Genomic DNA, 12,933 nt, shown 5'->3' on the forward strand with positions numbered 1-12,933 from the left:
GACCAAAGCAAGACAAAAATCCAGCTGTGCAAACTCCAAACTCTGCATCTCCATGTCTGATATCAAAATGCTCTTCAGAGCTTCAACTCTGTTCAGCTTTGTTGACTACAAGACACTTCTTTCTCTTGGGCTGATTCCACTCCGTGTTAGCAGCTCTCCTCAGCAGGTATCCCATGACTCTGGCATCTCTAACATCTTGGGTTCTCCAAGGCAATCCAGGCTTCAACTTCACAGCTTCATGCAGTGTCCTTTCTATTAGACCTCCATTCAGAAACACCCCCGACATATGCCTGCCTTCACTGGCTTTCTTTAGGCACAGAACAAATTCCATAACCCATTTCTTCTATCCTTAGCTCTAAAACTGGAACTATGTGGCCAAACTGCCACGTTCTGCTTCTTGTTTGGGTTCGAACATGGTCCCCTTGATCAATTACATGCTCACCGGCTTTCTGTCCTTCTCTATGAGATTATGGGGGCCAATTACATTCAAACGACCACAGGGATGTATCTGGATGGGAGGGGAGGTTGGGGAAACTTTGGGTAGGAGAGGAAATTGTCATCAGGATATATTATATGAAAAAATATCTATTTTCAATAAAAGAAAAAAGAAACTCTTGTTGGTGGAAGCACTTTGCTTAACATTTTATATTAAGTTCACAGGATAAGACAGAGATCTGGATCATCTGCTTTTGGAGGGCAGGTGTTGTGTTCTCCTTCTGAGCTACAACCCTCCACACTCCTGTGCGTCTCTGGATACGTGTCTGTCCTTTAACAGTTCGGTCATGCCAATCAGACAGTGTAGTGAGAAAAGCAGGTGGGAATGATTGCAAAAACGCCAGAACAGTGCGACTTATTTTACAAATAGATTAAGTTACAGCCATACAGATATTTCTGCTGAATTCCTTTGAGCTTCGTAGCCATGTCACTAAGTACACACTGATTGTTTACCGTGTGTTCAATTTTAAGCAAAAGCTGCTCTGTCCTCAGATATTCTATAATCCAACTGTTTTATAAATTTTGACAGGCAAGCCCCAGTAGAGCCCTTCTACTCCCTGAGATGAAGTTTAATAATAATGAAAGATGTCCCCCAGAAGGAACGAAGGAACTAATGCATACTTGCCAGGACATCAATCTCTCACCTCCCTCCCCTCAGCTGCTGACGTTCCCCTGAGCTACTTTACTTAGATTCTTTTGTCAGGTTTTTGTAGCACATTTATTCTGCTCCACTCGAGTCCACGATCACACAATTCCCACATGATTTCAGGAAGTTTTAGTCTGAAAAGAAACGTCAGTGTTAGGCGTACAAGTGCTAGAAGGACCTCACTGGGGAAGAGCTGGAGGACACAGACAAAAAGAGACATGAGAGTAGTGGTTTCTGTCTCTGCTTTGAAGTGTGAGGGTGAGCGGGTTAGACAACACACACAAACAAAGCTGTCATCTTAAGAGCACCCGGCCCCTGTTCACTTAAAATGAATCCTCAAGCATAATTCTCTTAGCTTCTCCAGCCCTCTATTCCTCTCAGATGTAAGATAAGAAAATATTGTTCAGATATTGTCTACAAGAGCTACAGTGGTACTTAAGTATATAGAATGAACTCAGAGGTCATTGTAGTATGTATGTATGATGTATGTTTGTATGTATGTGTGGTAGGTATGTGCACATGTCCATGTGTGTGCAAGGGGAACAGGTGATGTATGCACATGTATATGAAAGCCACATCTGTCTAGGGTCTCTTGCTTCCTTGAAACTTACCAGTAGGCTAAGCTGGCTGGCCTGGAATTCCCAGGAGTCCCCTGTCCCTGCTTTCTCGGACCTCAGACTGTAAGTACACACCTCCACAGCTGGCCGTGTTGTAAACAACAGGCTCTGATGGTCTATAACAGTGTTATAAACTCAGGTCTTGGACTTGCGTGGCTGACTAAGCCATCTCCCAGCCAACACGATTGTTTTCATACAGCTCTAACATACTGAAAAATCCCAAGAGCTTGCCCCAATACAGCTACAAAGGGAACAGGTAAAGGCAGCTTTTTGCCCTTTGTAAATGAAGGCTCAACAAATTAAACTAGATGTTAAGCCAATCAAGTGTAAATCAAGTGAGTTTTTAATAAAAGCTAGAAGTGTTATCAAATATTAAACTAATTTTCTGAAGACTGTCACTTGTCCTTAAATATTTTACTCAAGGGCTTCCCTTCCTTTCTTCCCCAGGATCATTATTCTTCCTTTTGGTGCTGTGGGTAAGAAAACAGAATAGAGTAGCTGTGAGAACCCAAGTCCTGGAATGGCTCGGTCACAGGACTGGATCCAAGCACAAATGCCCACTTCCCTGTGGTGCTGCCTTTTATGGTAAATGCATATGCTAGTGCCTGACCCTCTTCTGCTAGGACCACTGCTGAGATATGCACTTGATTATACAGATCCAATAAATATGACCTGTTAAGACTAGCTATATTTCTAAGTGTATGTTTGTCTGCAGGTGCACTTGTGGGACTATGCATACAGGTGTATGGGGGTGCATGCAGGTGTGTGGGGAGGTGCATGCAGGTGTGCAGGGGTACATACAGGTGTGTGTGAGGTACATACAGGTGTGTGGGGTGTGTGTGCAGGTGTATGGGGGTGCATGCAGGTGTGCAGGGGTACATACAGGTGTGTGTGGGGTGCATGCAGGTGTGTGGGGAGGTGCATGCAGGTGTGTGTGGGTGCAAGCAAGTGTGCAGAGGTTCATACAGGTGTGGGGAGTGCATGCAGGTGTTCATGGGTACATATAGATGTGTGTGGGAGTGCATTCAGGTGGGTGGGGTGCATGCAGGGGTGCAGGGTGCATGCAGGTGTGCAGCGGTACATACAGATGCGAGGGGTGCATGCAGGTGTGGGGGGTGCATGCAGGTGTAAGGGGTGCATGCAGGTGTGCAGCGGTACATATAGATTGTGAGGGGGTGCGTTCAGGTGTGCGAGGTACATACAGCTGTGTGAGGAGTGCATGCAGGTGTGTGTTGATGCATGCAGGTGTGTAGGGGTACATACAGATTGTGAGGGGGTGCATGCAGGTGTGGGGGTACATATAGGTGTATGTGGGGTGCATGCAGGTGTGGGGGGAGTGCATGCAGGTGTGAGGGTACATATAGGTGTATGTGGGGTGCATGCAGGTGTGTGTATGGCGCATGCAGGTGTGTGGTGAGTGCATGCATGTGTGTGGGGAGTGCATGCATGTGTGTGGGGAGTGCATGCATGTGTATGGGGTCCAGATACATGTGTACTCATGCATATGAAGGCCAGAGAACACCCTTGGGTGTTATTTTTCAGGTGTGACCCTTTTTTGAGACAGAGCCTCTCCTTGGCCTGAGACTGAGCAAGCAGGCTAGGCTGGCTGGCCATTGACACCAGGGATGCACCTATCTTTGACACCCCAGCCCTGGGATTACAATTCTATCACCATTTTTTTGTTGGCTTCAATATGAGCTCTGGGAAGATCAAACCCAGAACCTAAGCAAGAACTTTACCAGCTGATCTCTCTCCCAGCTGGTCCACATTTCCTTTTAACTGGGTAATTGTCTTTTCTTAGGCGATACGCAGCATTTGTAGTGGAAGAAGAAACACACCGTGGCTCCTATCAGGAGTTACTGGATGGCTTCAGTCTATCAGCGAGTCAATGTCAGAAGCCACAGCCCTGTTGTTTCCCAAGAAGGGCAGAGGCTCAGCAACAGTTGAAAAGTATCTGTGTGAGAAACAGATTAAAGTTTCTGCTTTCAAGTTTTGAAATTCGGAAAGAACTGCTTCTGTGTGAGGATTACAGATGTTGAGCTGGCCCTTGCCTTCAGGGGTTTGAGGGAATGGAGCATAAGACTTCGGGGCTGACTGAAACACTAAAGGGCTGTATGTCTCTTTCCTGCCCCAACACCCGAGCAGGAAGATCATCTCTCATTTTAGAAAGCTTTCATGTCTCAGGGGCCCCTGACTCTCAGCTACATTTTTATATGGGTTGTAAACTGTTATTTATTTTGGGGGTCAGTCTAAATTTATCTTTCTAATGTTTTCCTTTGGACGTATTTTTCAGATATTGCTCTTTTGAGAAAATGCTCTTTGGGTTCAGACCTCAGTTAAAACACATTAAGGACAAAAGTATCACCAGTGAGTTTTTATGAACTGATAGATAATAGATCAACCTAAATGTATTTTTAAAAGTCTGATCTTGGAACTGTTCTTACAGGTTAAGAATACTGTGGCCCAACATGTACTTCAGTCATTTTGTTCTGTTTTGGAGGCAGGGTCTCGCTCTGTAGCATTCACTGACCTCAAACTCATACAGGGAATCCTCCTGCCTCTACCCCCCAAGCACTGGAGTCAAAGCCCATGTGTCACCACTCCTGGCAGTCATTCATTTTTGTGGACACATTTAAGAAATGACATCACGTGGGATGTTCTGATGTCTGAAGTTCTCTCAGCCATCATTTCGTGGAAACTCATGGGCTCAATAAATGATGTAATAAACTGAAGTTCCAAGAAGGATTTCAAGTTTTGAATGATTATGTAGCCAACCTGGACATTGATCTCTGGTGTCTGGACCAGCTCAGGATTTTGTGTGTCCTTCTCAGTATGAAGCAGGGGTTTTCTAGCCCCTCCATGCTGCCCAGTTCCATTCAGGAATGTGGAGAGGATCCATGGATATTTATTTTCTCTGTATTTGTAAAACAATCTCCCTTTATCTGAAGTTATGTGTTCTGAGATACGCAGTGGGTGCCCAAAACCACTGATAGCACCAAAACTGGTATTCATGCACTGACTCAACGGTTGATCTCATAGCAGCCTGACCCATAAACCTGCCAGAGAAGCAACAGACACTGGAGAGGAAAACCTCAGGTCAGGTGGGTGGGTCAGCATGGGATTTTATATTGCTCTTTAGAATGCTGTTCGATTCGGAACGTACATTGTTTGTTTCTGGAATTTTCTGTGGGATGTTTTTGGAGCATGCTTTACCATAGGGGAACTGAAGCCACAGAGAGGCGCTGATTGCCATGAATACGATTTTCAATAATCCTGACACAGCAGCTTGTGAATTCTGCCTTGAAATTCACCCCTTAATCTCCGTGGAAAGCTCAAACTGAGTCAACACGTCACTGTTAGAGACCAGGCAATCTCCATGATAACTTTTGCTTTTTAGACCAGTGTATTCATATGTATTGTACACATACAAGTATTTAGCTAAAGATGTTTTTAAAAATATTTCCCGCTCTCCGCCTGATCGCCGCCATCATGGACACGAGTCACGTGCAGCCCATCAAGCTCTCTAGGGTAACCAAAGTGCTGGGCAGGACCGGTTTTCAGGGACAGTGCACGCAGGTATGTGTGGAATTTATGGCTGACACCAGCCGCTCCAGCGTCCGAAATGTCAAAGGTCCCGTTCGAGAGGGAGCTGTGATCACCCTACTGGAGTCAGAAAGAGAGGCTCGGAGGTTGCGCTGACCTTCCTGCTGGGTCCTGAGTATCCACCACTTGGCCAAAGATGACCTGAGACTAATAAATAAAACATTTGTATTGTTTAAAAAAAATTTCCTATGAGATCACTGAAAAACAATAAATCTGGAGCTGGAGATGTGGTTCAGTATCTAAAAGCACCGTGGCTTTTCTTACAGAGGAGCCAGGTTCAAGTCCCAGTACCCACATGAACAGCGTTCTCCATTCCCAGGAGATCTGATGCCCTCTTCTGGCTTCCAGGGGCACCAAGCATGTACGTGGTACACAGGCCTATATGTGAAGCATATATACATATAAAATAAAATAAGTAAACAAATCTTTGAAAAATAAGAGTGAATCGACTACATGTTAAATAAAACATTGCTAGTAATAGTAACTATTTTTCTAAAACAAGTTTAGCGATGTAATTTTTCCTTTCGCAGGTCTATTAGCATCTGGGTTAATGAAAATAACTAGATTCTCATATCTGCTTCTGCATTCCATCTATTTCAACCTTCTACTTTGGGCTAAATTATAAAAAGATAATTGGGCCTCATACATATTATTTGGAAAAGTAAGACTGTTTTAATCTCTTTTTATGTAAATGCAGTATTACTTTTGATACTACAAAATTGCAGATCTCAATGAATGCAAGTGGCTTGAAGGATGGTTACAACATAAACCCCATCTATAAATTCTTTCTGTTTTATCACATTGAAAATCATATGTCCAATTTCTATTTTAAATCATCTTTTATCCATTTTATAAACCCACCCTATTACAGTCGTTTGGAAAAATAATGTCTTGTTGGATTGCACGGATCTTGCAACTTATTGTATATTTCGTTTTTCCACTTTTTTTTAGTAATTATTGATAATCTTCCAGATTCGTGGTGGCAGACATGAACTTTCCAAAATTTTAATTTTCACTTGAAAGTTTGAACTCTGGCAACAAATACCTCCAGCTTTCCCTTGTGACTGGCTTATCTAGCCTGTTTTGATGGGTCTCAAAGGACGTAATTTATGTGTTACGATTAAAATGATGAAAAGAATATTCCATCAAAACAGCTTGGCCTGGATGAAGAGAAGTATACTGGCTTCCAGTGCCCTGTGAGCGTATTCTGTTGCTCACAGATTAAAACCTCATCATCTCCACAAAGCGTGTCATCTTACTGCTTCACTGAGGATGTTCTGAACGGCAGCTAGGTTTTGCTTTACTCCAAGTGCGTGATGGTGAACTCTGTGATGACTAACACACCTTGGCCTGTACGAAGGCATCTGTTGCTCAAACAAGGCAAATGTAAATATTGGTAAAAAGACTGACACCACCCAATGCTTTATTATTATTATTATTATTAAAAATTTCTACCTCCTCCTCTCCTCCCACTTCCCTCCCCCATCCCTCACTTTCCCTCCCCTTCTCTTTCCAGTCCAAAGAGAAGTCAGGGTTCCCTGCCCTGTGGGAAGTTCAAGGTCCTCCCCGCTCCATCCAGGTCTAGGAAGGTGAGCATCCAAACTGGCTAGGCTCCCACAAAGCCAATACATGCAGTAGGATCAAAACCCACTGCCATTGTCCTTGGCTTCTCAGTCAGCCCTCATTGTCCAACAGGTTCAGAGAGTCCGGTTTGATCACATGCTTATTCAGTCCCAGTCCAGCTGGCCTTGGTGAGCTCCCATTAAATCAGCTCCACCATCACAGTAGGTGGGCACACCCCTCGTGGTCCTGACTTCCTTGCTCATGTTTTCCCTCCTTCTGCTCCTCATTTGGACCTTAGGAGCTCAGTCCGGTGCTCCAATGTGGGTCTCCTCTATCTCCATCCATCGCCAGATTAAGGTTCTATGGTGATATGCAAGATAATGTTTTTAAAATGAGTTTTGATCTTGCAGACTCTCTGAAAAGGTCTTCAGGCTCTTGGGATGGTGGATCAGACTTTGGAAAGTGTTGCTCTGGAAAGTCATGCTGCTGTTTCATATAATCCACTAAACAGATTGATGAATTTATCAGATTGTCTCTTTTTCTATTGATCCATCCTTCCCAAAAGAAGTGTCACAGTGAGCAAATAACCTAACTGACCATTCATTTTTAAATGAGCTTTTAAAATTCACTTTGTTTTGCAGAGTTTGTAAGCTGGTAATATGTACTATGAGATTAAAAACAACATTGTTTACATAATGAATTTTTAGGCATATGTGCTACAGTATCTGGGAAGCCTCCATTTGTACTTATTTTACTCTTGGTCAGTTATAAAATCAGGACTTTTAAAGGGGTGAGTTGTGAGGTCATAGCTCAGCAGTAAGTTGTTTGAAAGAGGCCCTGGATTAGATCCCTAACACCACCAAGGAGGAGAGAGGAAATGAGGAAAAGAGGAAGGGAGGAAACACACAGACACACAGAGGGGTGGTGGTGGTGGTTAGAATTTCATTGCCTACTACTTAAATAAAACTGCTAAACACACAATTAAATTTTAAGTAGTCCTTAATAGTATTAATTAAAAGTCAACACAAGTAATAAGTTTTCACCTATTAGAATGCATTCAAAATGCATTCATTAGCTCCCTAGAATGTGAAATTATATATATGCAAAATTTATTTACAAAGACCTCAATTCATACAGACCACAAACTACAGTATCTAAAGAGTCTTATAAAAGAAATGTGAGATTATGTATGCGTGCATATATGCTGATCAGTAAAAGACTATTAGCCTTCAACATTAAAGACAAGGAGGAACATTGCAGATGACTCTGGGGATGGACGAGTCTTCTCAAGAGTCTACTTCATGCTTCATGTTCCCAAGTGTGCATTTTAAGACATATTAACCTCTGCCAGTCCCTAACTAAAAAGTTGTGTTGCATTCCTTAAAATTGAGAATACAGGAAAGACAAGCATTTTTCTCTATCAGTGCGTTCTAGGTTTTCTGGGGCCTGAGGCAGGGGGATTACTTGAATGCCCTTGGCTGTGCTGAACAGCAGCTCTCTGGAGACTGTGGAAGGTGAAGACCCAATCTGTGGCGTTTGCCAGTTTCGTGGTAATAAATCTTCTCAATCTGGGCCCATTTCAAGCAAACAAGCTTTACGATCAGTTTGTAGAAGTTCTGGATGCTTGATGTTCCAAGCTCTTCTTCTGGTAAGAGCTGACAGGAACACGAGCCTGGGAGCTCCCTGGCTTCTAGCATTGGTGGAGGCTTGGAGCAGAGCCTGACTCTGCAGCAATCAGTCAACAGCTTCAGTTACAGGTAAACAATCGGAAAGGGTTCCTCCTGGCACTGATTTATAGGTAAGTACACGGAGTCCTGGAGAGGTGGCTTGATTTCCCAGGAGCATCCAGTGTCAGCGGATCACTCATGATTGTACTCCTGTCAAATGCTGTTCTATGTTCGAATCGCCTGAAGAATACCAAGAAGCCCCAGGTCAGTGATCCCTCCCCAAGCCTCTCTCTCAGAAAATCTGAACGAACCCTAGATGTTGAGTTTCTAACAAGGTGGGGTAGGTAGTTCTGAGAAGGGGCCTGAAACAGTTCGCCTTGGATATGCATTTGCTACTTTTTCAATGCCATGCCTGGATAGCTAGGAAAACAGCTTAAAGGAAGGGAGATTCCTTTTGGTTTCAGATGCCTCCACTTGTTCTGACTGGCCTCCTTACTCTTGGGACTGCAGCAAGGTACTCCATCTACTACTGAAAATGCAATAGAAGAAAAACCAAAGCTACCTTCCCTCCAACACATTTGGTAATTCTTGATTATTTGTTTGTTATTATTCCTTGCATTTGATATCTTTGTCATTAAATAAACATTGAACAGGTGTTTACTTGCATTGTTCCAGTCTCATGTTTCATGTCAAGGACATCAAAAAGATCCAAACATCTTTGCAATTAGGAGTAGGCATGCACGAGGGATTTCAGCACAATATGAATTGGGTCATAGCTTGCCCTGATACCATGGAGTCACAGAGGTGCTCAAGTCAGTCTGAGATATCTCTCTCTAAGAGAGCTGGTGTCTGAGGCAAGGCTTATAGGGAGTTAATGGACAGACATGGTTCCAGAAGTGGGAACAACAGGCATGACTCATGAAGAAATGTCTATGCCAGAGTCCCCTTTCCAAAACGCAAATGTAAACAAAACTACCATTCCCACCGCAGCCAGAGTGGCCTTTATCAAGACAATAAATGATAACAAATTCTAGTAAAGATGCAGGGTGTAGAGGCAGGGGGAGAAAGCCTTCTACACTATCGCTATAAATGTGAATTAATCTAGTAAGCATGGAAATCAATATGGATGTTTTCCCCAGAACTAAAAATATAACTACTGTATGATCTAGTATACTATTCCTTGGTATTTACCTGAAGGAATCTAAGTTAGCTAACAATAGGATATCTGCATTGCCATGTTATTGTGGCCCATCAGTAGGGTGTAAGGATGAAGAAGATATGGTATATGTATACAGTTATTCATCACTGAAGGAGAGAGAAATTATAATATTTGCAGGAAAATAGAAAAAAACGAGATTATCATGTTAAGCAAAAAAAAAGACAGATTTAGAAAGACAAATATGACATCTCATATGTAAAATCTAGATTGAAAATAAAGCCATGAAAATAGAAGGGGCACCTTGGCTTGGGAAGACAAATGGGTGGGAGGGAAGATGAATAAGAAATTGTATTTTCCTATGTGGATCTATGTATGTCTGTCTGTCTTAAGGCCCTCTTTATTCTCTAGGTTCTCTGCAGTTGTGGACTCTATAGACTGATTTTTCTTTTCTAGGAAGGAGAAAAAGACAAGATCTCCTGAGTAAATTGGGACCATTGGAGAGGTAAAAGAGGAGAGGGGCAGAAAGAAGGGGGAGCAGACAAAAACGTATAGCTCAATAAAAACAATAAGAAAAAGAAATTGTATTTTATCTCCTTTGACATTTACATCTCTGCTTCTTAAAATTATTATTTTTTATATTAAGAATAGAAACCCTATTTCTCCTTCCTCCATTATCTGCTCATCACATTGCTATGGTCTGAATCTCTCGACAATGCGTGTGCTAAAAACCCTTTTCTGAATCGAAACACTACCAGTTGAGTTGATGCCCTCATGAAAGAGATGCCTGGAGCAGGCCTTCACCGGAAACCAATCCTGGCGTCCTTATATTGAACTCATGTGATCTAGAACTGAAAAACAACAACAAGAAAACCTGTGTTGCTGAAAGCTGCCTGGTAAAGCAGATGTGGTATTTGCAGACACAAGATTCGTGAGAGCATCTATTCCAGTAAAAATGTCTAAAAGCTACACTCTGAATTCTGGGACCACCTTTCAAGGGCCATTTGCAGATTAGGATTAATTTGTATTAATCTCATTTGTTGCCTAGATCGGTGCTTTTGTTAATCATGAACTAGCAACAAGACGTGAACAAGTCCTATAGACAAAGAAAAGGCAGAGCGCAATGTAATTGTCAAACCATGGGACATTTATGGATGACTTGGCCCTACCGTACTGCAATCTCTCATTGTGACCTTACATTACATCTTTACAAATACAATCTGCATTTGAGATTATCAAGTTGAAAAGAAGATGCTTAGCTTAAAATTTTCTCAAACATGCATTTTGTCAAACATATAAACTTCCATGATATGACAATAACAGAGAGTGCAAAGAAACACTCCTCCCCTTCTAAGAGCCGTAGTTCTTTTTACAGCTCTTCGCTGAGAAGAAAGTCTTTCCCACAGCTCCCCAGCCAACTTTCCCTTCTGTTTCACAGAGCTTGGGGAGGCTGCTAATTGGTAATTCTGAACAGGTCACTGTCAGGGGAAGTGTGGAATCATGATGAGTTCAGACTAATTTCAGGAGGTGGGCTAGACGCTAGGAAGGCAAACACTGTCATTATTAAAACCAGCAATCTCTACTAGATTTTTCTCGGCATTCTTTCAGCTGTGTTGGGAGCAGGGCCACACCCTTTCCATGCATTGTATTATTTAAAAATAAATCCATTTAATGGGTGTTATGCCCATTTAGCAGAATTGCGCACCGGGTGGTAGTTAAAGCAGAACATCACACCTGGCCGAGGCACTGAGAGTAAGCATGACCCAGCATGGGTCAAGCCAGCCAGCACCCAGTATGGAGAGGGGAGGGGCTCCTGATTCCTCACCCCTAACTGGGGAGCTATAAACACTCCCTATCTTCTGGGGAATGAAGAGTCGGTTTTCTTTAGGATGGAGTGCCTGTACATCAACCACACATCACTTCATTGGATGGTCCCACATCCAGGACAGCACAAATTGAAGTTGATGGGTTATTATAAGAAAAGACGAGAAGTTGGGGCCGTAGGGAGGAGAGAATGAATATGGAAAAAATTAGGGTAGCAGTTGGGTAAATATGACGAAAACGCAGTGTATGCAATTTTTAGAGAATTACTAAAACTATAATTAAAAAGGAAATGTAACAGCTATAAAATTAAATAAACCCAAAAGATATAAACCTTCATTATTTCCACGTCACAAACAGGGAAACTGAAGCTATGGTTAGTGAATGACTACAAATTCATCATCAGTAACTGCTGAGCTAGGACTCAAGCCTGAAGGCTACTCCAAAGTGTGCAGCACCAGAACACTGCCCTATAAAGACCGCTCTGCTGCCCACAGAAACATGAGCTTATAAACCCAAGTGCGTCGTTCAGATACTGAGACAGTTAGTAAGGAAAGTATGGCAGAAACATCAGCAGAAAGGAGTGGTAAGATAGAGGAGAAGTGTCCAAAAGAGGCTATATGAAGGAGGCTTAAATGTACCCAAATCCTCTAGTTCAAAGTGGGGTGCACTAAAATGTGGCCTGTGACTTTTATGATGCCATGAGAAAGGTTGGAAGAGCCAGAAAAGGGGTTAAAAACAAGTCCACAGGTTGCTAAGGTGTGGAGAAAATAGACTACTGGATAATGAAACTCATAACTACTGAGTGCTTCCCTGTGCTCAGACTTGTTCCAACAATTCTGAGATGCAAACTTATTATTTCCTGAATTAAAGATGCGATATGGAACTCCAGGGGTTTATAAAAGGATTAAAGATATAATTAAGTAAGTAAACTCCAGGAAATGCTTCTTTGCACAGAGTAGAGTCCTCCACAGATGTAGGCTGTGACCGCGAAGGAGAAGTCACGGGTCTTTCCACATTTCAGTGTGCCATTTTCATTGTAGACTATTATTATTGATAGCTAGTGTTTGCTTTTCTAATTATTTTCATTAGCAATATTTGAAAGCAATATTATCTATAAAAGAAGGGTATGGCGTGGAAGATTGGTTCTACAGGTAAAGAAACCATCGTAGATGAGATGCTGGCTGTGAGACTCTGAGGTGCACTCGCTGCCTGATGCAGACTCAGCACCAGCAAGAGCAGGAACCAAGGATCTCGAAGCTCATATTTATGACTCACCTGTTCCAATGACACCCGGATCCACGCTCTGCCATTCTCGGGCCTGAGAGATGAATTTCTCAACCGATTTTAAACTGCTGGGTCTGC

General features: G+C 42.6%; 1 protein-coding gene across 1 annotated transcript; it reads left to right on the forward strand.

The window, feature by feature from the left end:
* Nucleotides 1-5,247: 5,247 nt before the first annotated feature.
* On the forward strand, nucleotides 5,248-5,457 carry LOC121434619 (40S ribosomal protein S28-like). Its single transcript, XM_041633533.1, has one exon. It carries the CDS (start codon nucleotides 5,248-5,250, stop codon nucleotides 5,455-5,457), a length of 210 nt encoding a protein of 69 aa, XP_041489467.1.
* The last annotated feature ends 7,476 nt before the right edge of the window (nucleotides 5,458-12,933 follow it).

This window comes from Microtus oregoni, unplaced genomic scaffold (genome assembly GCF_018167655.1).
Source record: "Microtus oregoni isolate MIOR12 unplaced genomic scaffold, Mior012 000044F_ref0000062, whole genome shotgun sequence".
Lineage (NCBI taxonomy): Eukaryota > Metazoa > Chordata > Mammalia > Rodentia > Cricetidae > Microtus > Microtus oregoni.

Bases quoted from the DNA above. Each gene is read 5' to 3' on its own strand.
- LOC121434619 (XM_041633533.1), top strand. From the start codon at position 5,248: ATGGACACGAGTCACGTGCAGCCCATCAAGCTCTCTAGGGTAACCAAA.